Source organism: Heloderma suspectum, chromosome 2 (genome assembly GCF_057233095.1).
Source record: "Heloderma suspectum isolate Gila_16-S chromosome 2, 16-S_ref, whole genome shotgun sequence".
In the NCBI taxonomy this organism is placed as follows: Eukaryota; Metazoa; Chordata; class Lepidosauria; order Squamata; family Helodermatidae; genus Heloderma; species Heloderma suspectum.
Window position 1 is genome coordinate 302,018,854 of NC_139459.1, and position 23,121 is coordinate 302,041,974.

Here is a 23,121-nt window from a genome sequence, read left to right on the forward strand (position 1 = left end):
GAGGGCACCAGGTTGGAGAAGACTGGTTCAGTCATTTTGGAGTACATTCACCTTTCTCTTTTGTCACTGAGTTCATCTCACCTGTGTTACCTTGTGGCTGCGTTGGCTCCCTTTCAAGCCGTGTGTCAGCTTCAAAGTTCTAGCCAATCATTTCTAAAGATCTCCACATTCACACCTGAGAAAGGGCGGATACAGCCTGTCGATTGCAACCTGCGGCTGTGTATAAAAACTGCACAAGTGCAACTACGTGGAGATCTGGTTGTCTGTGGAGTGCGTGGCCACGCAGTGGGGAGAATTTTACCATGCCTTTGCAACCCTACCGTTTCCATCCATTGTCAGGGGCATGGTAAGGTTTGCCTTGCCAGAGGCTGCAAATGGCCAGCTGTCTGCACATTTGTGGTTATACCAGAGGGTGAACTGGTAGCAGTGAGTTGGACTGGTTTGGGGATTTGTGAAATTGCCTTAATGGTTCATCATAAAGGCCAATAGAAAGAGATGCTTTAAATCAAGGGTAGGCAACCTGGGGCCCTCCATATGTTTTTGACTACAATTCCCATCAACCCCATCCAGCATGGCTAATGATAAGGGATTGTGGGTGTTGTAGTTCAAAATACAGGAAGGCTGCAGGTCACATATCCCTGCTTTAAATGCTGTTCCCCTCGCCCCCATTCTGGGAGCCCATGCATTTGCATGCCGTTATCCAAACTGCTTCCACAATCATCTTCTCCATGTGGAGCTCACCTTGGACTATAGTGTACATATCTATAGGTCCATCTTCCAGTTGATGTTCTCATGGGCTGCATCTATACAATTGACTTACGTTGCTATCTGATGTAAGCCTATTATAGAAGTATCCTGTAGGAAAAGTTCCAGAGGTGAACAAGACGTTACGTAAATTGTGCTTACATAATTAATTAATTAATTAATTCCTAACACGTATATACTGCATAATATAATAAAATCCATAAGCAGTTTATATCAGATTGTTAATGGTTGGTTCAAACTGGAGAAGTCATCATCTTGTACTCATTACAAGATGGCTGATACAGGATAAAGGGCAAATATGCATTCAGGTGTGAACCAACCATGAACAATCTAACAAACCATGATTAAGGCAAAGGTTTTATTTCCTTAGGGTGGATATCCTCCTCTCTCTCTCTCTGAGCTTTTCTACAAGAGGCATTGATTGTGTGCTCATCATTCCCTACTCACAGTTGATTACAGGTTCTGTAGAAGACATCGCGACCCTCCAGTGTCATTTCTGTTTTAATCAGCACTTTGGGTGAGTTCGTTTTAGAGCAGGGAAAATGTGGTATTTGTGGGAGTGAAAGAAAAAGCTTTTTCCACTTGTGTATTTGCACTATTCTGCTATACCACAGTGCCATCTAGAGGTTATGTAGCAGAAAATCAGGAAAACAAATGCTCTTTGTGTAGTGCTCAGATCCCATTTCTGCGATGAAACCAGAAGTAGATACAGCACATTAACAGCCTCGTGTAAAAAAACCCTCCCTCCCTCTCTCTCTCTCTCTCTCTCTCTCTCACGCACACATGCACGCACGCACGCACGCACTCATTCACATGCACAGTCATCTGGTAACACTGGCTGTTTCTGGCCATGACAGAGTGGAGTGTTTGCCCAATTGGGAAGTAACTTTGACAGTATGCTTGGCCTTGGCAGTTTCTAGTCTGTTGGATTAGCGTGCTTAAAGGGTAATATAGCCAACTGTCTGCCAAAAACACACCGTGGCATGCAAGTGTGAACACTTGATAAGGCAGGTGTCTGTAATGTCTTGACAAGTGCTGAGGAGAATTCTATTTTACCTCCTATTCGCACCTAATAAAAAACCTCAGAGAACCAGAGGCATGGCAATGTTCTCCTCACTACTTGGCAGGATGTTACAGGCGACTAGTTTTCCGAGAAGTTTCATGCACAATGTAACAAGTTACCACAGTGCTGATGCTTCATTAAGTGGTAGTCTGCATTCATCCATGGATACTTCCATTTCTCAGTAAGATGTGGGAGTGATGTGGTCCATACCATGGCTGACTGCCTGTGACTTCTGCATACAAAAGTACCAGGTGACATTTACAGTGGGTTTCTGTGTAAGAGAGCAAAGAGTAACTATGTGGTATGAAGGTGTAACTAGAAAATAAGTAAATCTCTTGCAGGTTTGGGTGCTTGAGGAATTTGATCTTTGTGGATTCTAGTGTGAACTGGTCTTATCTGCAACTCCCAAACTGATGTTCAGATTGGAACATAATTATCTTTTGGATTTCTCACTTCTCTGAATTTTGTGATGCAGTTCTTGGCTCAAACAACATACCAACTTGCGTTTTATGTTGTGTATTTTAGGGGAAAATATGTATATGAATCCGTGCTTTGAGGCAAAATATATTTATAAATGTATATTTTGTGAGAAAATAGGTTCAAAAATATGTATTTAAGTACAAATTTTGTGCGGTTAAATGCAGATTAATGTGAACATGGGATCGAATGGATTTATGCCTGAGCATATGTGGCATTGATGCAGACCAGAAATAGACTGATTCATCCCTACTGGCAGGTACTGTTGATTTTCCAACAGGATTTGAAACTAAAGACTCTGGTTGGTTGTGCTGAAGAGGGCCCAAGAAGAAGCTTTCATATTCAGAATATGTTGGGCTGAATAAACATATTTCTGGGATCCTGGGATCTTCCTCAGTTCTCTTTTGCAGCTTTGATCCTGTAGCTACCTTTCCCCGTCTCTTGGTTATTATTCAAAGTGTAGAGAAAACTTCCCTAACCTGGTGCCCTCCAGATGTTTCGGACTGCAACTTCCATCATCCCTGACCATCCTGGCTGGGGCTGATGGGAGTTGTAGTCTGAAACACCTGGAGGGCACCAAGTTGGGGAAGGTTGGTGTATTGGTTATGATAGCACAGCACTGTTAAATATTATACTGATTCTCCTGACCTCATGGTACCGGCTCACTTTTGACCCTTCTATAGCAAAGGGGTGGGCAGTGCTGGTTTTGAAGCACCTTGCGTATGATCTTCTTGTGAAGTTCTTGTCTCCGCTAGTCTGAACTGAGCCAGCATCTCTCTCTTCTTCTCTCCTGCAGACTCCTACAATGAGAGGGGAGGTGCTGTTCCTTGCTGCGCTCCATGCCACGCTCTTCGCTTCGGCGCAAGTTATGGCTCAGAAGAGGGACAGAGGTAAGTGGATTATTATTGACACAATGCTATGGGATGGCCTGCAGTTCAGAGCACCTGCTTCACCGGCAGAAAGTCTCGTGGTTCTCAGAGAGCAGCGCTTGGAAAAGCCCTCTGCTGGAGACCTTGGAGAGCCACTGACATTCATAGGAACTTAAGAAGCTGCTTTATACGAAGTCACACCATCGGTCCATCTGGCTTAATATTGTCTACACGGACTGTCTGCAGCAGCCTTCGCCAACAAGATGCCCTCCAGATGTTTTGGGCCACAACTCCCAGGATTTCTGACCATTGCCTATGCTGTCTGGGCCTGATAGTTGTTGAAGTCCCAAACATCTGGAGGCACCAGGCTGGGGAAGGCTGGTCTACAGTGTAATATTGTCTCTGCACTGACTGGCTGTGGCTCTCCAGGGTTTCAGACAAGGGTCTTTTGCAGACCTCCCTGGAGATGCCAGGGACTGAACGTGGTCCCTGTTGCATGGAACACAGGTGCTCCGCCACTGAGCTATAGGGTTCCTCCCAGATGTCAGAGTCATCAGTACTGATCTTACTCAGTATAAGGCAGCTTCGTGTGTCCATCGTTGTAGGATACTTTACTTGACTGGCTTCTCAGGTGAACTGTCCCTTTCCTGTCCACACAACATTGTCTCTAGCATGGACAGAACACTAGTGAGATATACACGCAGGAAAAAACAAACCCTGCAATACCTCTGGTAGTGTGGAATGGCAATTGCAATTTCACTTGTAGCTTACGGCAGAAGTTCAACAAATGGATAGCATAGTTCTGGATCTGCCTACCTGGAAGTACCTAGAAACTAGAGGAGGGTGACTGGTGTGTGTATGTGTGAAAAGATCAGCCGAGTGAAGCTATGTGTGGTCAGGCTCATCTCTTGCAAAACTCTCCTCTAGAAAGGCCTTTCCTACATTAAATGTTAATTCCTTCTGGTACAAGATACCCAGTTCACAAGGAATTCTGAGTCACAGTTTCCTGGCAGCTATGAAGGGCGAGGAATGGAGAACTGCCAAATTGTTCCCCATCCCACAGCATAACAGACAAGTTGTTTTATGGTTCCACCTAGCTCAGTTGCGGTTTAATATTGATAATAATCATTTTTATTTTGCTTAGAGATGCAGTGGTTCTGCACTGGTGTGTATATATGCCTAAGGAAGGACCGATGCAGTTAGTGTCTTTCCCTCTACCACTCTATTTGTTAAGGCTTTCCTCTGGCCTGATGCTTCCAGACTGAAGCATGGCACCCAAGTGTACTTGGCCAGGGCCGGCCCAAAAACAGTGTGTTGCCTGTGGCGACAGGCAAGATGGTGCCCCTCCCCATTCCATCTATCGAATCCAACTGGACTAGGAGTTAGTTTGTTTGTTTTAAAAGATCTCTATACAGCCTGTCATGTACAGCTTACCTAGGCATTTGATGGCATATGATGGGATAATTAATGCATCCGTTGACTTCTTTATGGTCATCAATGATGTTTTAGTTGTTTTATGGGGTGACTGTATTTTAATGGATAATTGTTGTAGCTGTTTTAAATTTTGTATGTTTTAATTCTATTGTAAGTCGCCTTGAGTCTTTTTTCTTTTCTTTTGTGAGGCGGTTTCCTCACTCTCCTAATGGTACAGCTGGCCTTATACTTGACTACCTATCTGGAGTCCCATTCTTTGCTCTCACTGATGTTTCCTTCCATGTCCCATTGGTAATGATAAGTCCACTTCCTCTGACTGCTGATCTCCAAGGGAAAGAAGCCCATTGCTTGATTTATTTTTCCTCTTTGTGGAAATTCAGCCTCTCGTAGCTCCACTGAAGTGCTGAGGATTGCTTTCTCTACATCGTGATCAAGAGACTCGAGGTTTTGGAGACAGGCCAACACTTCTCCATAGCACCTGGCATTGGGAGAAAAACAAATCTTAAGCTTTATGTGTCAATTAGATCTCCCACTTCAGAAATGTAGGGCTCCGCTCCATGATTTTGTCTCTGACACAATATTTGGAGGGAAGGAGCAAAGGGTTTACCGTGGTCCGTCTCTCTGGGGAATATGTCCCTCCTTCTGAATTCTCACCTCGCTCAGACCTTGTGGTTCTACACCAGCCTTCCCCAAGCTGACCCCCTCCAGATGTGTTAGACTACAACTCCCAGCATGCCCCTGCCAGCCATGCTGAGAGTTGTAGTCTAGCACATCTGGCAGGGGCCAGCTTGAGGAAGGCTGTTCTATGTAGTCTTCTTTTTCTTTCTCCTGTGTCTATTAAGCCTGGCCTTGCTGTCTCTCCTCCCCCTCTTCTAGGGGATGGTGGCTTGAGAATTTAGGTCAAATTATGGCCTTGATGTGCGAGAAGGAAAGAGCCCATTGACCTGTTTGAATAGAAATGGCTCTGCCAGCCCCTTTGGGGCATGGAGCCTCAAACCGGCTCTTTCTGATGACTTAACTCCCAAGGAATGTGGTGTGTATGAGGTGCTGGAGTATCTCCCAGTGTAAAGGACACCTGACTGAGCAGCTGTGAGCGGCAGCAAAGAATGTGACACCAGCCGGAGAATGCACAGTACTTTCTCCGGAAGGCCTCTGGTAAGGTCTTTCATTCCATAGGTACTCTGGTAAGGTCTTTCAGCCCAAGAAGGCATAGGCCATATCAAGTTCCTGGCACCCACTGTGCATCAGTATTGCAAGTCATTGCAACGGGGAAGAGCCCTTCTGACCTGTTGGCCATTGCCTTGCAGTGATATGCACCAATGTCTACTTGGCTGACGTCGTGTTCCTGGTGGATGGATCATCTAGCATTGGGAGGACCAACTTCCGCATGGTCCGATCCTTCATGGAGGGGCTGGTGGTTCCTTTTGTCAACGTGGTGGGCGAGAATGGGGTGCGTTTTGGAGCCGTGCAGTACAGTGACGATCCCAGGTGAGTCCTAATCTCCTGGCCTCCTAAACGTGTTAGTCATGTTAGACAGAGTCACATAGGACAGGTCTATCTATGGCTATGATAATTATGTGGAACCTCCATGTTCAGAGGCACTGTATCACTGATGACCCAATGCCAAGGACAGACACCATGGGTGGGCTCTTGCCTTCATACCTTGCGTGTAAGCTTCCCAGAGGCATCTGGTGGAGCAGTGTTGGAAACTGGATACTCGCTGATCCAGCAGCACTGTTCCGCTGTCCTCATCTTTCAGAGCTTTCAGTTGTTGTAATATGACTTTGGAATTATTATTCATTTATTTGTTACATTTATATCCCGCCTTCCCCCCAAGGAGCCTCAGGTCGTGTACATGATCCTTCTCTCCATTTATCCTCACAACAGCCCTGTGAGGTAGGTTAGGCTGAGATTCAGTGACTGTCCCAAAGTCACCCAGTGAGCTTGATGGCTGAGTGAGGACTAGAACCCGGCTCTCCTGAGTCCCAGTCCACCATTCTAACCACAATGCCACACTGGAATAGGTTTGTGATGAAAGCTCTCTGCATTCCTGGGGTGTGGTCCTCAGGAGTGCATGTCCACAGTGCCCAGAAGAGGGAAAACAGTCCGTGCCCCTTGTTTCTGGAGCTGGCTAGCAGCTGGGCTTTGAGTCATTTCAGTCCCACAAGCTGGGCAAAAAAAAGAAGGCTGGAATGTCTGCATTCTTTTATTTTCAGGCCCCCTTGAGACTTGAGCTCGCTTTGGAAAAAAGGAGAAAACTTACATTCACAGCACAATCTCTGTTTGCTTGCTTGAGAGCCAGCAATTCTATTTATAATACAGAAAAACTCTGTAAGGGCCCCACTGGGACTTGGCCTTTCTTTGAAGAACTATTTGGTGATTCACAAGCTACCCAGGGGGAAGGAACCCTCTAGATATGCTACCAGTGGTGGAGTGCTAAAGTGTGAAATGCAGGTGCTCATCCTGACAGCCCCCAGAGCCACGCCCCTGAGGCAAGTCCAAAAATGCAGGATTCTGGGCTGATCCATATCAACAAATCAGTTCTAGCAGCTTTCATCTACACCAGGAGCAGGTCTTTCATAGAGCTCGTGGTCTTACTTGCCCATTCAGGACCAAAACACCCCCAAATACTAGGCGTTACGACAGAGAACAATATATTGTTGCTGGGGAAATCCCCCCCCCCCCAGCTACAGTGAGGATCACAGCTAAGCTCAGAGGGAACAGGGAATTCTGAGCAGGGTGGCAGGTGACATCAGCGTCCCTGCGAATAAACAGAAGTGCGGGTGCTGCATCCTTGGTTCCACTACACCACTGTAGTATGGTGGTCTCTGCTCTTGCTTCTCCTTACCTTGAATTTCCTTTTGCTCCCAGGACTGAGTTCACATTCTCCAAGTTCCTCAATGGGACAGAGGTGATGAGGGCTGTCCGAGAGATGTCCTACAAGAGCGGGAACACACGCACGGGCGCAGGCCTTCGTTATGTGGCAGATAACTTCTTTGGAGCCGGTCAGATCCGGCCCAGTGTTCCAAAGGTACTGGGAGAGATTTGGCTTCTGTCAGATGAGTGAGAGAGAAAGAAGGGAGTTGCAAAAGCATCAGGGCCACAAGGTTGTGGGACTCTGATGGCCTGTGCTGGGCTCTGAGAGCTTTGGAGAATGCATGTTACAAAGTAGACAGATTGACTCGGAGAGAGAGAGTGAGAGAGAGACTCCGAAATTCCTAGGATCTAAGAGCCCTGTTAACAATATTTGTCCTGCTCAGGCTCTGTCTGGCTAATGCAGGCAAGGCCATGCAAAGACTCTGTGTGGTTGATGTGCCAAATTTAAGAAATAAGACATATTGGAGCTATTGAGTATATATTGTGGGGTTCTGCAGAGTTCTATGTGGTGTTTGGAATAGGGATATCTGGTGCATTTTATGAAGCCTTGGTACATCCTCTTAAAATAAGCCACATTTATTTATCCATTTATTGATTTTTAAAAAATTATGAACTGTACCTTCATCCCCAAAAAGGATTTCAGGGCGGGGTAGATAAAATGATCTAAAAACGATGTAGCAAAAAACAACCTAAAATCTAAACAAACTATAAAATCAGGAGGAATAAAACTATTTCAACCAGGTAAAAAGATATTAGAGGGTGCTGTTGCACTCACGTCCTGCTTGTGGGTTTCCCATGGGCAGGCGGTTGGCCACTGTGTGAACAGAATGCTGGACTAGATGGACCCTTGGTCTGATCCAGCAGGGCTCTTCTTATGGTCTTATGTTAGACTGAATTTTAAAATACACCATTGTGAAACTTTGTTTTAAAATGCCTGTGCAAATAAAAAGTTTTAAACCTGGTGCTGAAATAAGTATGGCATTGGTGCCCAGGCACACCTCCTATGGGAGGGCATTCCAAAGTCAGGGGGGCCACCACAGAGAAGGCCCTCTCTTTTTCAGATGATAAATGTACTTCTCTTATAGCAGTAGTACAGAGAAAGGCCTCTGTAACTGGCAAACCCCCACCATTCCTTCCATGTCTCAGCTTCCAGTCTCTACCTCATGCATGCAGAACCCCTAACCAGCCGGCCTAATCTTGCCTGCTGGGGTTGTCAGACCAGGGTGCGAGCCTCCTCAGTTTCCTCCAGGAGGCAGGACTTGGTTTCCAAGTCCCACTTCATACAGGAAACCTCCCTGGAGAAACTCCATGTCTTTTCCAGCACAGAGAAAGGCTAAAATGGGCGGTGGTTGATGTTGTTGTTGTTGTTATTATTTATTACATTTCTATACTGCCCAATAGCCGGAGCTCTCTGGGCAGTTTACAAAGATTAAAAACATTAAAAATACAATATACAGACATTAAAAACTATTTACATAAAAACACATGAACAGACAGTATACACAAAAGAAACATATATCTAAAACAACTTCAAACAAACAGTCTCAAAAGCAAACAACCATAACCATAAGACATTCCAGGATCGATTAAACACTTAACATATACTGCTGAATACCTGGGAGAAGATAACCTGGCACCGAAAAGATAGCAATGTTGGCTCCAGGTGGGCCTCCTCAGGTAGATCATTCTATAATTTGGGGGCGACCACTGAAAAGGTCCTCTCCCTTGTCACCATCTTCCAAGCTTCCCTCGGTGTAGGCAGCTGGAGGAGGGCCTTAGATGTTGAGCGTGGTATACGGGTGGGTTTGTGTTAGGAGAGGCACTCCGTCAAGTATTGTGGTCCTAAGCCATGAAAGGCTTTATAGGTTAAAACCAGCACCTTGAATTGGGCTCGGAAAGATACAGGCAGCCAGTGCAAGTGGGCCAGAGTCGGTCTTATATGTTCAGACCTTCTGGTCCCCATTATCAATCTGGCTGCCGCATTTTGCACGAGCTGCAGTTTCTGAACGGTCTCCAAGGGCAGCCCCACGTAGAGTGCATTGCAGTAATCTAACTTGGAGATTACCAGAGCATAGACAGCTGTGATCAGGTTATCCCTGACCAGATAGGGGCATAGCTGGGCCACCAACTGAAGTTGGTAGAAGGCCTCAAGTGACAAAGATGGCTCAAGGAGAACCCCCAAGCTGTGAACCTGCTCCTTCAGGGGGAGTGCAACCCCATCCAGAACAGGTTTGGCATCCTCCATCCAGTCAGAAGAACCACCCACCAACAGCATCTCAGTGTTGTCTGGATTGAGTTTCAGTTTATTAGCCCTCATCCAGTCAATTGTTGGAGCCAGGCACTGATTTTGCACATCCACAGCCTCACCTGAAGGAGATGAAAGGGAGAAGTAGAGCTGCGTGTCATCAGCATACTGATGACAACGCACCCCAAAACTCCGGATGACCGCACTCAACGGTTTCATGTAGATGTTAAATCGCATGGGGGACAGAACTGACCCTTGTGTCACCCCATACTGGGGAATCCATGGGGCTGAGCAATATTCCCCAAGCACCACCTTCTGGAGCTGACCATCCAAGTAGGAGTGAAACCACTGCAATGCAGTGCCTCCCACTCCCAGCTCAGTCGTCCCAGAAGGATGCCATGGTTGATGGTACCGCAAGCCACCGAGAGATCAAGGAGAATCAACAAGGTCCCACTCCCCCTGTCTCTCTCCCAACATAGGTCATCATACAGGGTGACCAAGGCTGTTTCCATGCCAAAACCTGGCCTGAACCCTGACTGAAATGGATCTAAATAATTGGTCTCATCCAAGAGTGTCTGGAGCTGGTTGGCAACCACCTGCTCAAGAACTTTACCCAGGATAGGAACATTTGTCACTGGCCTAAAACTACTAAGATTTTCCAGGTCCATGGAGGGTTTCTTTAGGACTAGTCTCACTACTGCCTCTTTGAGGCAGCCCAGGACCACCCCCTCTCGCAAAGAGGCGTTAATCACCTCCCTGGCCCAGCCAGCTGTTCCTTCCCTGCCAGCTTTTATCAGCTAAGAGGGGCAAGGTTGACATCATCCAGCCCACACAGGGCTTGTTCGGGGGTGGGAGGATCTGCCCCCCACCCTAATATACTTCTGTCCCCCCCTGCTCCACCTGATCAGCCCAGGGATACAAAACCTCTGTGCCCTTGTAAACTCAGAAAGAGGGACTGATCCGGGGCTCATTGTTCAGATGTCTCCCTGACTGACTACTTCCTCTTCTGCCCACCAGATCTGTATCCTCATCACAGATGGAAAGTCCCAGGATGAGGTCGAACAGGCTGCCTTGAAGCTGAAGAGTCAAGGCATTAAAGTCTTTGCCGTGGGTAAGTGGCACCTGCGTCCAGCTCCCAGGAGAGACTGAGACCCAGCAAAGGCAGCGTTCATGGGACTACCTCAGTCCCTCCATATGTCTCTCATAAAGCTTGCAGTCAGTGGGCTCCTAGTTCTGCCAGTCAAAAGGCATGATGCCGTGATTCCGTCTTTCCCTACTTAACGGATTTTTCTGTGGAAAGAAGAAAGATGGAAGAAGCAGCGAGAAAATATGGGAGGGCTTTGAGTGGAAGACGACAACATCTGGACCCCTCTATGAACAGGGCAGGGCGACTGCACCATAAAAGCCTTGTCTGAAAGCACCCACAGCCATTTCTTCCCTCAGTCCCTGGCTCCCACCATCTCCTCTCTCACCTTGCTGCTGGCCCGGTGCTAAGAGGAAGCGGAGCCGGCTGGGTGGTACGGATTAATGTCTACATCTGTTCCTGCTTGCCCCATTAGAGCACGGTGGGGATGGGGAACATCGCAGGCATGTGAGGGGCCTCCTAGATTAATTAGGCCTGGAAACTGTCAGCTCTCACAGGGTTTTCTTGTGCCTGCGACGAACCTTTGGAAGTGTGCAGTTGAATAGGAGGGTCTGCTCAGCTGCACAACTGTAGTGCAGCTCAAATGCAGATCATTATAGAAACAGTGCATAGTAACTTCATTCAGGACACAAACCTATGCATGTTTAGGCAGAAAAAAAGTCCTACAACTCCCAGCGTGCCCCAGCCAGCCATGCTGGCTGGGGCACGCTGGGAGTTGTAGGACTTTTTTCTGTCTAAACATGTATCAGATTGTGCCCTGAATGCACCATTTAAAACAGGGGTGCAGAACCTCTCTCAGTCTGATGGTCCAACTCCATTTTGGAGGAGCTCTCAGGGGCTGCCTTCCAGTGGTGGGCCGGGCTGAAGGCCAAGGGGTGCTAGGCCAAAGGGGGTCCAAAAATACCTTAACAAAAAAACAGAAATCCCAGCATATTTTAGCTTGAAGCTCTTACAGCCTGTAATTAAACCTTAGGGAAGGCATTTAAATCTTTTAGAATGGTGGGAAAACTGTACAAAAGCTGGGAAACCACGAAATGGTTGGTGGAAAGGGGGTGGGGCCAGGGGAAGAGGGCGTGGCCATCTGGATTTGGCCTCCACACCTCAGGTTCTGCATCCCTGGTTTAAAAGGGTTTTGATGCATATCAGGTCAATCGGTGCTTTTCCAAGACCGGCCTTTAAAACTGTTTTTGACTGATAATTTAAAAACCCTAACAATAAGCAGATTCTTTTGGTTACACCCCAAATGGTATGTCCCCCCTGCTCAAAGTGAATTAGGAGATGACAGTTGTGTTTGTATGGCAAATGTATGGAAGTGTCCCTTCCTTAACAAGACCATGAAAGACGACATGCCAGCCCACACTGGAGCGTGGGGAATCATGCAAACAGCTGTCACGATGGCTAGTTTCCCTGCTGTGATCGTCTGAACGCGTCCAGTGCCTTCTTACCATTAGTGCTAGGACCCCTCTCTCTGGAAACATCCCCTGTATTCTCATAAGGAGCAGCCCTGCTGAATCTTTCCATCTAGTTCAGTATTATGTTCCCACAGTGGCCAGCCAGATGCCCATGGAAAGCCCACAAGGGATACTCCACCAGGACCTAAGCATACTTCCTCTGCTACTGGAGGTAGCATATAGCCATCAGGACTAGTAGCTATTGATAGTCTTATCAACCATGAATTCGTCTAAGCCTCTTTTAAAGCCATCCAGGTTGGTGGCCATCACTACATCTTGTGGTGTAAGCTTCCCAACAGGATGGGCTTCGGTGGCGGCAAGGCTTGCCTTAGCTAGCGGCTAAAGCCCACTTTGCATCCAGAGCTGAGCACAAAGAAGCCCCAATACGTGTGTGGAAGAGGATTGGGAAGCCCCAAAGAAGGGGAGAATCAAGCCTTTTAAGAACATAAGAAGAGCCCTGCTGGATCAGACCGAGGGTCCAGCTACCTCAGCATTCTGTTCACACAGTGGCCGGCCAGCTGTCGACGGGAAGCCCACAAGCAGGGCACGTTGCTTCAGGAGGGGCATGAGCTGAAGATGCTCACTTCTTCTCTCCCCCACCTAGGTATCAAGAATGCAGACCGCAAGGAGCTCGAAAGAGTGGCCTCCACCCCCACAGAAGATTATTCCTTCTATGTCACTGATTTTAAAATTCTGGCTTCTCTGCTGCCACTGGTGTCACGGAAGGTGTGTTCCAGCACAGGGGGCATCCTACAGACAACAGGTAAAAGGCTCGAGTGCTGCTGGCACTTGGTTTGAGGTGTTCCTTAAGCTCAGAGGCGCTCGTTCTGGCAGTTGAAAGTGAAGGATTCAGTCCAGCCTGTTTCCATGGAAAAACATAAGCAATCCTGGAGGACGCTCCTGACCTAATCAAGGCAACACTCCACCAGGCCCTCTGACCTTCCTCAGTGTTGGTTTAACCTCACTCTGTGGGTGGGTAGCATTCACTCCTGTTACCCTTCTACAGATCCTTCCGGGTTTGGCAGGGGGAAAAGTTGCTTTGCTGAAATTCTTGGCCTTTGCTCTCCCTACATTTTGGGCCTGTGGTGAACAGCTTGTGCCTGCAAAGAGCCTGATTTACTCTCAGTGGTTTTTGTTTTGTTTCCCCCCTATTAAGGCACTCAGGCATATGGTGGCCCCTCGAACCTGATCTTTGTGGAGCAGGGAGCAGACATGCTGAGGATCCGTTGGACTGCAGCTGGCGGCCCTGTAACAGGCTATAAAGTCCAGTATGTGCCTCTCACCGGCCTGGGGCAACAAATAATGGCTGAGCGGCAGGAGGTGAGCCTTTCTCTTACAGTGCAATCCTGCGCATGTTTCCCAGACTTAAGTCCTGCTATGTTCAATGGGACTTATTTTTAAGTAATTGAGCATACGTGGTCAATACATGGTCAGTTACCAAGTCCTGAAACGGACTTGGGAACACATGATCAAGGTCATGCTGGGTTTTTCTTGGGTGTTTGGTTTGTTTGTCAAACAAGAAATAATCCACAGGCATCGGGCATCTGCCATTTGACCCGTTTTGAAAGCAAGCAATCCCTGCATTCTGGCTGGGGAATGCTGGGAGCTGTAGGACTTTTTTCTGTCTAAACATGCATAGGATTGCATCCTAAAGTAGCCGTGATGGGATTTGACGAGAGCAGTGTTGCGATGTGGGGTGGGAGTTGGGGGTTTATGTAACGTTTCCCCCTGCACCATTTTCCCATTTTAAATGGTCCCATCCAAAGCAATTAACTCCACAGAGAGAGAGGGGAAGGGGGGGAGAGAGAGAAGAGGTACCTTTATTGTGCCTATATTTCCCCCCAGTAGAGCTAATATCAGGGAGGGAGGTGCTGGGATTTAGATTAGGAAAACAGTGCAGAGGAGGGTTAAACACTCCTCCTGTTGCTCCAGTCAAAAGTGGAGTGCCCCCCATCCCCCTGTGGTGCTAAGCACCACTTCACACAAGAAGTGATTTCTTGCTCAGAAGCAGCTTTAGTTTAAGAAATGCTACATGTCGCTCAATATCTGGCAGGAGGCTCCTGCCGGTTGTTGCTTCCTCCCTCACGTATGTGCAGCGAAACGGATACAAGCGCTATTTGTCGCATGCGACTGGGGTGTAAGACATTAGCCATACTGTCTGCATAGGAAACCCGATTCATTCTTGCTATTGAACAGGTGAGCTTGGGATCTGGCGAGACGAGTGCTGTGCTGCGTGGCTTGAGGGGAGGGACTGATTACCTGGTCACCGTTATTGCTCAGTATGCCAACAGCATTGGAGAATCCATTTCTGGCAAAGGACGCACCCGTGAGTAATGGAGCCTTCCTCTGATCACAGTAGTATTCTGCAACATCCTTGATAGTTCCTGATGTGCCTGTTCGGAGTGAATCCCTCACCTGACGCCCTCCTGCTGTTTTGGACCACAACTCCCATGCTGGCTGGGGATGGTGGGATTTGTAGTCTTACATTTGGAGGGCATCTGGCATCAGGTGGGGGAAAGACATAGTCTTTCTATGTCCACCAATACATAGAAAGACATAGTCTTTCTATGTCCACCATGGCCACCAATTTAGATGGGTTTAAAAGGGAGTTAGACAAATTCCTGGAGGAGAAGGTTATCGAGGGCTACTGGTCCTGATGATTATATGCTACCTCCAGTAACAAAGGCAGTGTGCCTATGTACACCAGGCAGGAAGGTCATGCTTGTGGGTTTCCCATGAGGGCAGCTAGTTGGCCACTATGTGAACAGAATGCTGGACTAGATGGACCCTTGGTCTTATCCAGCAGGGCTCTTCTTATGTAAAGGCTGGCCTAATTGCTTTGGGTTTCATTGTTACAAAACACAGGTGTAGTATCTGTCATGTGCAATACTCTACGTAGGGGTATCATGCCTTTTCCAGTATGGAAGTGCTTTCTACAGAGGAACATTGGGTGGTATCTAATGTTAGTCCTCCTTAGAGTAGACCCATTGAAATGAGTGGGGCATAAGTGAGACTGGCATTGGATATCACCCATGGTAGAGTGTGCCGCAGCTACAGTTTATTCAACTGCTGTGGTCAGAGGTCAAGTGAGTGGCGCTTGGTCTATGAAGTTGACTGCTGTCTTTCGGGAAGTTCAAGGAAAAAAATATGGTAACCGAGGCTGTCATCATTTTTGATGTGGGAATCATCACTAATAGAGAAGTGGAGTGCTGGCGCTCTTCATCAATGCCAATCTCTTGCTGGAGGCTAGGCAGGCTCTGTGGCACGGATCACTTTCTGCTAGCCAAGGCTGGTGCACCAGCTGTGGCCCCTTCGGGACAAAGATGTCTGGCCACTGGGTATCCACACCCTGGTAACCTCTAGATTGGATTACTGCAACGCATTGTATGTGGCCCTGCCTTTGAAGATGTCTTTGAAACTTCAGTTATTTCATTTGTTTATTATGAAATGTGTACCACGCCCTTCAAAAACATTTTTCCCCCCAGGGCAGCTAGTTCAGAATTCAGCTGCTAGGCTGCTAACTGGGACTGGCTGAAGGAAACACATCCTACCTGTTTTGAAACTGCAACATTGGCGCATTTCCAATCAGCATTCAAAGTGCTGGGGCCGACATTTAAAGCCATATACAGCTTAGGACCTGGTGCCCGAAGGACTGCCTTTTCACACATATGCCTTGCCTGTGCATTGAGGTCATATTCGGATGCCTTTCTCTGGGTTCCCCCATCTTCTCATGTTAGCCAGGAGGTGACTGGTGGCAACTTTTTGGCTGTGGCACCCCATCTTTGAAATACTCTCCCTCCAAGAGGCTCACCTAGTGCCTACTCTTACATCCTTTTAGTGACAGGCTAAAATAGTCTCCCCCAATCTGTTGCGCTCCAGATGTGTTGGACTACAGCTCCCATATGGGGGTGAAGGGAGTTGTACACACATCTGGAGGGCACCAGGTTGAAAGAGGCTGGGCTAAGACTTTTTCAGGTTTCTGGGCCTTCTCAAACATTAGTTGACTGCAGTCTCACAATGCAGCCTTCCCCAACCTTGATCCCTCCAGATGTTTTGGCCTACAGCTCCCATAAGCTCCACATGGCATAGCCATTAGAGGGAAATGGGTTGGAAAAGGCTGAATCTAATGTCTACTCTGACCTATTGAGCTGGATGGGATTTATTCCCAGATAAATGGTATGGGATTACAGCCTGAGTCTTGTTTTACTCCTGTTGTGATGCCCATGTGCGCTGGGTTCTTCCTTTTTTTTTTACCTCTGCTATTTTAATCATGTTGCCCTTATTGTGTCATTTTTTTGTTATTTTAATTGTTCTTATTGACTATTAGCTGTCCTGAGAGTATATATTTCTGAAAGGTGGGATATAATTTTTAAAATAAATTAGTGCTGCCATCTCGGGTTTTGTATGGGAAGGGTGGGAAGAGGATTGGTAGGTTTGGTTTTGTCCTCTTGGTGGCTCCTACGAAACACCCAGGCCTTGATTATGGTATATATCACAACATGGAGTTAGATTATATCCTGGTCATTTACAACAGGGGTGGGCAGAAGCCTCTGCCAGCACGGCCAATGGTCAGGAATGCTGACCCAACATCTGGAGATCTGCTTTCTGCCCATCCCTGATTCTACCGTATTGATCTTCAAAAAGTCCTGTCTTCACTTAATGTGAGCTACACTAGCAGTGAAGGTGTAAACATTTTCTTTCTTTTTCTTCTTCTTTTTTTCATATTTTTAAGAGAAGGAGAAAGATTGGGGGGAAGGGCAGAGAGAGAAAGAGAAAAGACAGGTGCCGGGGAAAAGGAGGAGAAAGATGGACGCATATGATAAAAGGAATAACAAATAAAAGTGGGTCCCATGTTGCATTGGGATTCAAGGTGGGTCCTGAAGATTGCTGGTCTGCAGAACAGATCTGAAATCCACAGGGCACCTTCCAGCGAAGGCTCACGTTGTGGTAATGGTGATTACATTGCATGTTGGCTTTTGGCAGGGGTAGGCAACCCGGTGCTCTCTGGATGTCTTGGACTACAACTCCCACAATCCCTGGCCATTGGCCATGCTGGCTGGGACTTACCTGGATGGCACTGGGTTGCCTACTCCTGGCTTTTGGTGTCCCTCAGGAGCTCACTCCTACTGTCGCTCCTGACTCAGCAGAGTCCCATTGTGAATCTTCTCTTGACACATTGTGGTAACCTGAGGCAAGTGTCACAGCGTGTCCGGGACCCGCATGAAAGACTGAGTAAGATTCATCATCCCCGCAACCCCCTCTCCTCCCCTTATCTTGTTTGTTTTGCAGAGATCCTGTCCGGAGTGACAAATTTTCGGGTGTCGGAAGCAGGACCATCCTTCCTTAGGCTGTCCTGGGCAGCCGGTCTGGATTCCATACAGGGCTACAGGCTCACATATGTGGCCAGAGGTTAGTGAAGAGCATGGCAGGGATGGCTCTTTGGGATCAAAAATACAGGGCAGGTGAGAGACTCCCTCCACCTGAAATGGATGGATCCTGTTGTCCTGCAGGAGAGCTCTAAGATCGATTCCGGACTCTTGCATGAGCCCAAAGGTCAGTGCTTTCGCCTCTGTTTAAAGCCAGCTGTAATTTTCCATCTCAGGCAGGCTTCCCCAGCCTGGGGTCCTCCAGATGTTTTGGACTACAACCCCCAGCACTCCTGATCACTGGCCACGCTGGCTATAGCTGATGGGAGTTCTAGGTGAAAACAACTGGAGGGCACCACCTTGGGGGAATGCCTTAAACACATGGTTACCACCGCTCCACGTTCCCTCCCCACACCTCCCTGTAACATTACATTCAAGTGGATGCAGGCTGTGACATCATTGAATGCGCTGTTTCGCACCCCAACCCCTCATGCAGAAGCCAGTCAAATGGAGAGGGTGGGAGGAAAGCCTGGGTGCAGTGACATCCCGTCTGTCACACATCTGCTTGAGTTAATGCAGGGGTGGAGTGACAAGTGGGGTGCCTTAGATAGCTCCTTTAGAGCTCTGACTGGTTCTGACTGCAACCTGGAGCAGAATCACCGTCCCACTGACATTGGAGCCCCCAGCATCGGCTGCCCTATGCTGCGTTGGGGGAAGGGAGATGTTGCTCCGTCTACCAGGGCAGTTTTAAAAAGGATGCCTTGGGAAAGGGGAGGGAACAGCTCAACCCGCTGCCCTTCGGATGTATTGGACTGCGACTCCCAAGTATAGTCCAACACATCCGGAGGGCACCAGGTTGGAGAAGGCTGGGGCAGCTTGTGCCAGCGTGTGGGGTCTGGGGCTGTGGGTGACGGTGCCCTCCGAGAGTCGCAGCAGGCCCAATATCACAATGCTTGTGCATTGTGGATCAGCAGGTAAACTTTTTGCCAGAGCTGGGGGTGCGCTGGGCGAGACAGTCCAGGTTTGGGGCTGGGGGGAGTCGATGCTAGAGGAAGACTTTCCCCGACCATTCCCTGTGTTGTAGCTGTCGGAAGCCGCACCTGGAGCTGCCCCTCCCCAGCCAGCAGCCATCCCGGTGCACAGAGCCCTGGCATCTCTCCCAGAGCCTCGCCCAGAGCACGGCCACACCTGCCACCGTGGCAGTGCGTTTCCCTAGCAAGAGAACGTGGCCCCGTGGGCCCCCGATGCTGCTGAGCTCAGCAAAGCCAACCGCTGCTTTGGCTGCTGCTTTGCCCTGCGTGGCCCAGACCTGCAGGAACCAAAATACTGCAACTTTCGACACAGCTGAGCCTGTGAGGAAGCTTGGAGGGGATGGTTTGACCCCATTTACGCTTCAAAGGCATGGGGCCTCTACCACTTGCAAAGAACTTCTCCTGCCCTGCACAGGCCTCCAGTTTCTATCCTTGCTTGTCTACATATGGATTGACTGAGTACTGAAATAAGCTTTATTTATTTATTTTCATTTATTACATTTATATCCCACCTTTTTTTCCTCTTGGAAGGAACTCAAGGAGGCTTACATAGTTGTCCTCCTCCTCCTCTCCCATTTTATCCTCACAGCCACCCTGTGAGGTAGGTTAGGCTGACTGTCAGTGACTGGCCCAAAGTCACTCAGTGAGTTTCGTGGCCGAGTGGGGACTAGAACCTGGATCTCCCAAGTCCCAGTCCAACACTCTAACCTCCACACCATACTTGTGCTGAGTGTATAGACTTTCCAGTGTATGGCCTTGGAAATAGGTGAAAGGCCACACAGAGGCCGACAGGTTCACCAGTCAACGGTCAAGTTGGGATGGGTGTTTACATGTTAGTTACATGAGGGATCTCTGGTGCCCCAATGCATCCCTCATATTTTTTGTAAGTGCGTCCCTGAAATTCTCCTTGTTCTGTTTTCTCCTCCAAGGTGAAGCTCAGGCTGAAGAGGTGAACCTTGGGGCGACTGTTACATCATTCCTGCTCAGCAACCTTCGCCCCAACACTGACTATGTGGTCACGCTCTACCCAGTCTACCCGCGTCAGACGGTAGCACCTGCTGTGATCAGCGGCCGAACAAGTAAGTCCCATCAGAATGCTGACCATCAGAGCCTGGAGACTTGGGAAGAGAAAAGTTATTCTCAGGAGATTTAGCCCTGGCTTGGGAGGAGCTGCACTAAAACCATCTGGGGAGAGGTTTGAGTAATGGAATCTCCAGGAGAGATTGATGGCGGTCAGTGCCCACTCTGCACCTGGCCAGCCCCCTCTTTTCGGCCTGGAGTGCCCTGTACAGATGGCTCAGAGGGCATTTGAGTAACTCCGCACTGGCATCATGACAGGCCTTTCTGTCAGCAGTGTGCCAGACAATAAATAATCTTTTCTCACAACAAACTATTCAGACAGCCTATTCGGTATATGTCAGGGACGCTGAACCTCTTTCGGCCTGAAGGCCAGATTCAGCGTTGGATACTCTCTCGGGGGGCTGCCTTCCAGTGGTGGGCGGACTGAAGGTGAAAGGAGCAGGGCCCCAAACACCAGCGTATCTTAGCTTCAGGCTTCTTGCTGCCAGTAACGAAGACTCAGGAGAGGCATTTTTGAATGGGTAAAAAACTGGGCAAAAGTCGGGAAACCACCCATCAGTGGTTGGGGAAATTGGGTGTGGCCCTCTGGGTAACCCCGAAGGGCTGGATTTGACTTGTGCGTCTGAGGTTGGATGCCCCTGGAATATGCCATATAAATTCTAACCTAAAAGGTGATCGGGGATGCACAAAGTGATCAGGGGAATTGGCCTTCAGGTCCGTTTGAACCTAGCTGCAGGGTGATTAGGAGAAATCACCTATTTGATAGCCAAGGCTAGCATATTTACAGCCCACAGGCTGTGGGTGATGTCTGCAGTGAACGGCTAATCCTCTGTCTATGATGTCACAATTGGCCTGTGTGCAGGTGGGGGGAGGCAGAAACAGCTCATTTGGTGGCACCATTAGCTTATCTTGGGCATAGAAGAGTACTATGGAAGGTCTTGGAAGACCTCTTAGATTTTGCATTCCAAGGTCCAAGAGCAATTCTTGCATTCTGATGTAAAAGGAATCTGACAGCATTTGTTGCCTTATAGTGTGAGGGGATATTGGCCAGGGTATTTGTTGTGTTGCTAAATGTTGGTCTATGGGAAGTAACCAGCAGAGGCTGGTGTATTCTGCTACCACCTTGCATAGTCTCTCTCTCTCTTTCTCTCTCTCTCTCAAGCATCTGCAACTGGCCACTGTTGAGACAAAGCACTCAGTTAGAGGGACTGTCAGCTTAACCTAATATTTATTTATGTATGTATGTATGTATGTATTTAATTTATTAATCGCCCATCTGGCTGGTCACCCAGCCACTATGGGCGATGTACAATAATAGAAACAATTTAAAACAATAAAATTCTAGATTAAAAACATCATATTTCTAAAATTACTCTAACCCACCCCTAATGCCTGCCTGAACAACCACGTTTTTAATGCGTGGCGGAAGCTCATTAATATGATTGCTGTGTTGCAGTCCGGTGCAGTCTTATTCAGCAGTAACTCCTGTTGCGTTCAGTGGGGCTTACTTCCAAGTAAGTGCACATAGGACTACAGCGTTAATGCTCAGAACTGTAGTGCAGATGGTTCAGGTTTGATGCCTCAGGGTTGTGTTTTGTTTTCCAGTGATTACAAAGATTTGTAGGATGCTTGATCTTTGCTGTTGTCGTCATACTTTTCTATTTTTAAACTGTTTATTGGAACTCTTTTGCAAGAAGTAAAGAGTACAATGAAGTATCAAATGTACAAAAAGAGATCTTTAAAAATCTTACTAAAAATAACTGTAACATGCTTGGTTAGCTTAGACAGACCTATGTTGAACAGGTGGCTTCAGGCAGGCAGATTCCTTTCCAACAAAAGTGATGAAAGGGGGCCATTGAGCAAAAAACCAGTTCTAGTTTTACCAGTCCTTTAGAGAGTCAAACTTGAAATGTTAATCTCTTCATAATTACCCCCATCTTTTTTCCCCTGAGATACCAATATGTGAGAGTGTAGAGGATTAGGAGATTCCCAGTGTTTTGCTAGATCAAGCTGAGCTACACCCAGTAGGGAGATCTCAAGATGATAATGGGGAAGGTCTTTCAATTCGTCTGCAAAGAAAAGGGTAATCTGGGCTCAGGTTGAATCATTTGACCTATAATTTTTGCCTTTGTCTTGCAAGGCCCTTTCCCATACATTATTAACCGCTTCACCCATCGGTATCAGGTGCAAGGTCAGCTTTGGACTTAACAGAATCCCAAGTGAGGAGCACCCTTGGTTCCCCTCTCCATTTCTTCAACTTTGGAATACCTTAGTTTGAAATTGCATTTGTTGACCATTTCATGACTTTGATGAAAGTCATCACGCATCACCTGCATGCGTGATTTATCCTTGTCATGTAAGATGGCAAAGGTGCACATTAGGACCTGTTAACCTGTGTTTATTCATGCCACATGAATGGATTGCGTTCTTGGTTTCTTGTTGAGTGGATATTTCAGTAGCTAGCCCAAGGATGGGCAAGTTGTGGCCCTGTACGTGTTTTAGGACTGCAACTCCCATCAGCCCTAGCCAGCATAGCCAATGGTGGGAGTTGCAGTCCAGCAACATCTGGAAGGCAACAAGGTGCCCACCCCTGAGCTAGCTCATGACAGGTACCCCTGAGTCCAGTGCACTCCCCAAGCCTAGTGCCCTGGGCCATCACCAGGGCCGCCTGGACCTAAATCCAGCCCTGATCAGGTACATAAGGAGTATCAGTCTGTCCTGTGTTTAGCTAATATTGTTTTAGACAAGTGGCCATCTTTGAGAGACATAAGGGGCTGGTTCTGCAGCACTTTCAAGACTTCTTTATCTTTAGCTGAGACACTTATAATGAGCATTTTAGTCCAAATAAGTGACTACATTTGGGATATTGTTGACTGGTCAATACCTGCATCATATTTTAATTAAGTTGTAAGTACTGGAAGTACTGGCCTGTCGTCCAGTTAGATTTCAGACTTTGAATTCTGTGGGACTGTGGCATACTGTGTATTATGGGACTAGTGATGGTGGCAAGTTTGATGGGATTTGGAACATCATCATGCTTCTCTGTGTTGGTTTTCACCTCTCTCTCCTCAGTGAGTTTGGCAGGAGTGCAACAGCTGTCTGCCCAGAACATCTCCTCCCAGGGCATGCTGGTGACCTGGCGGGGCGTGAGTGGAGCAACTGGATACCGTGTTGCCTGGGCTCTCCTCTCAGGTATGTCTGCTCAGCTGCTTTATTTTCTCCCTGGATGTGCAAGCGCAGGATGATAAATCGATCAGCTCAAGCAATATCACTCTAAAGACCAGCCTTCCCCAACCTTGTGCCCTTCAGATGTATTGGA

The 23,121-nt window shown here is 47.8% G+C and overlaps 1 protein-coding gene across 1 annotated transcript in view; it reads left to right on the plus strand.

The window, feature by feature from the left end:
* The first annotated feature begins 3,110 nt into the window (after nucleotides 1-3,110).
* Nucleotides 3,111-23,121, plus strand: part of COL7A1 (collagen type VII alpha 1 chain) — a 159,004-nt gene continuing 138,993 nt past the window's right edge. The window contains exons 1-10 of the mRNA XM_084832478.1: nucleotides 3,111-3,195; nucleotides 5,916-6,096; nucleotides 7,480-7,639; nucleotides 10,748-10,841; nucleotides 12,930-13,088; nucleotides 13,482-13,645; nucleotides 14,522-14,651; nucleotides 17,615-17,734; nucleotides 19,652-19,801; nucleotides 22,875-22,994. Coding sequence (XP_084688604.1) covers nucleotides 3,111-3,195; nucleotides 5,916-6,096; nucleotides 7,480-7,639; nucleotides 10,748-10,841; nucleotides 12,930-13,088; nucleotides 13,482-13,645; nucleotides 14,522-14,651; nucleotides 17,615-17,734; nucleotides 19,652-19,801; nucleotides 22,875-22,994 — 1,363 coding nt within the window. The remainder of the gene's footprint in view (nucleotides 3,196-5,915; nucleotides 6,097-7,479; nucleotides 7,640-10,747; nucleotides 10,842-12,929; nucleotides 13,089-13,481; nucleotides 13,646-14,521; nucleotides 14,652-17,614; nucleotides 17,735-19,651; nucleotides 19,802-22,874; nucleotides 22,995-23,121) is intronic.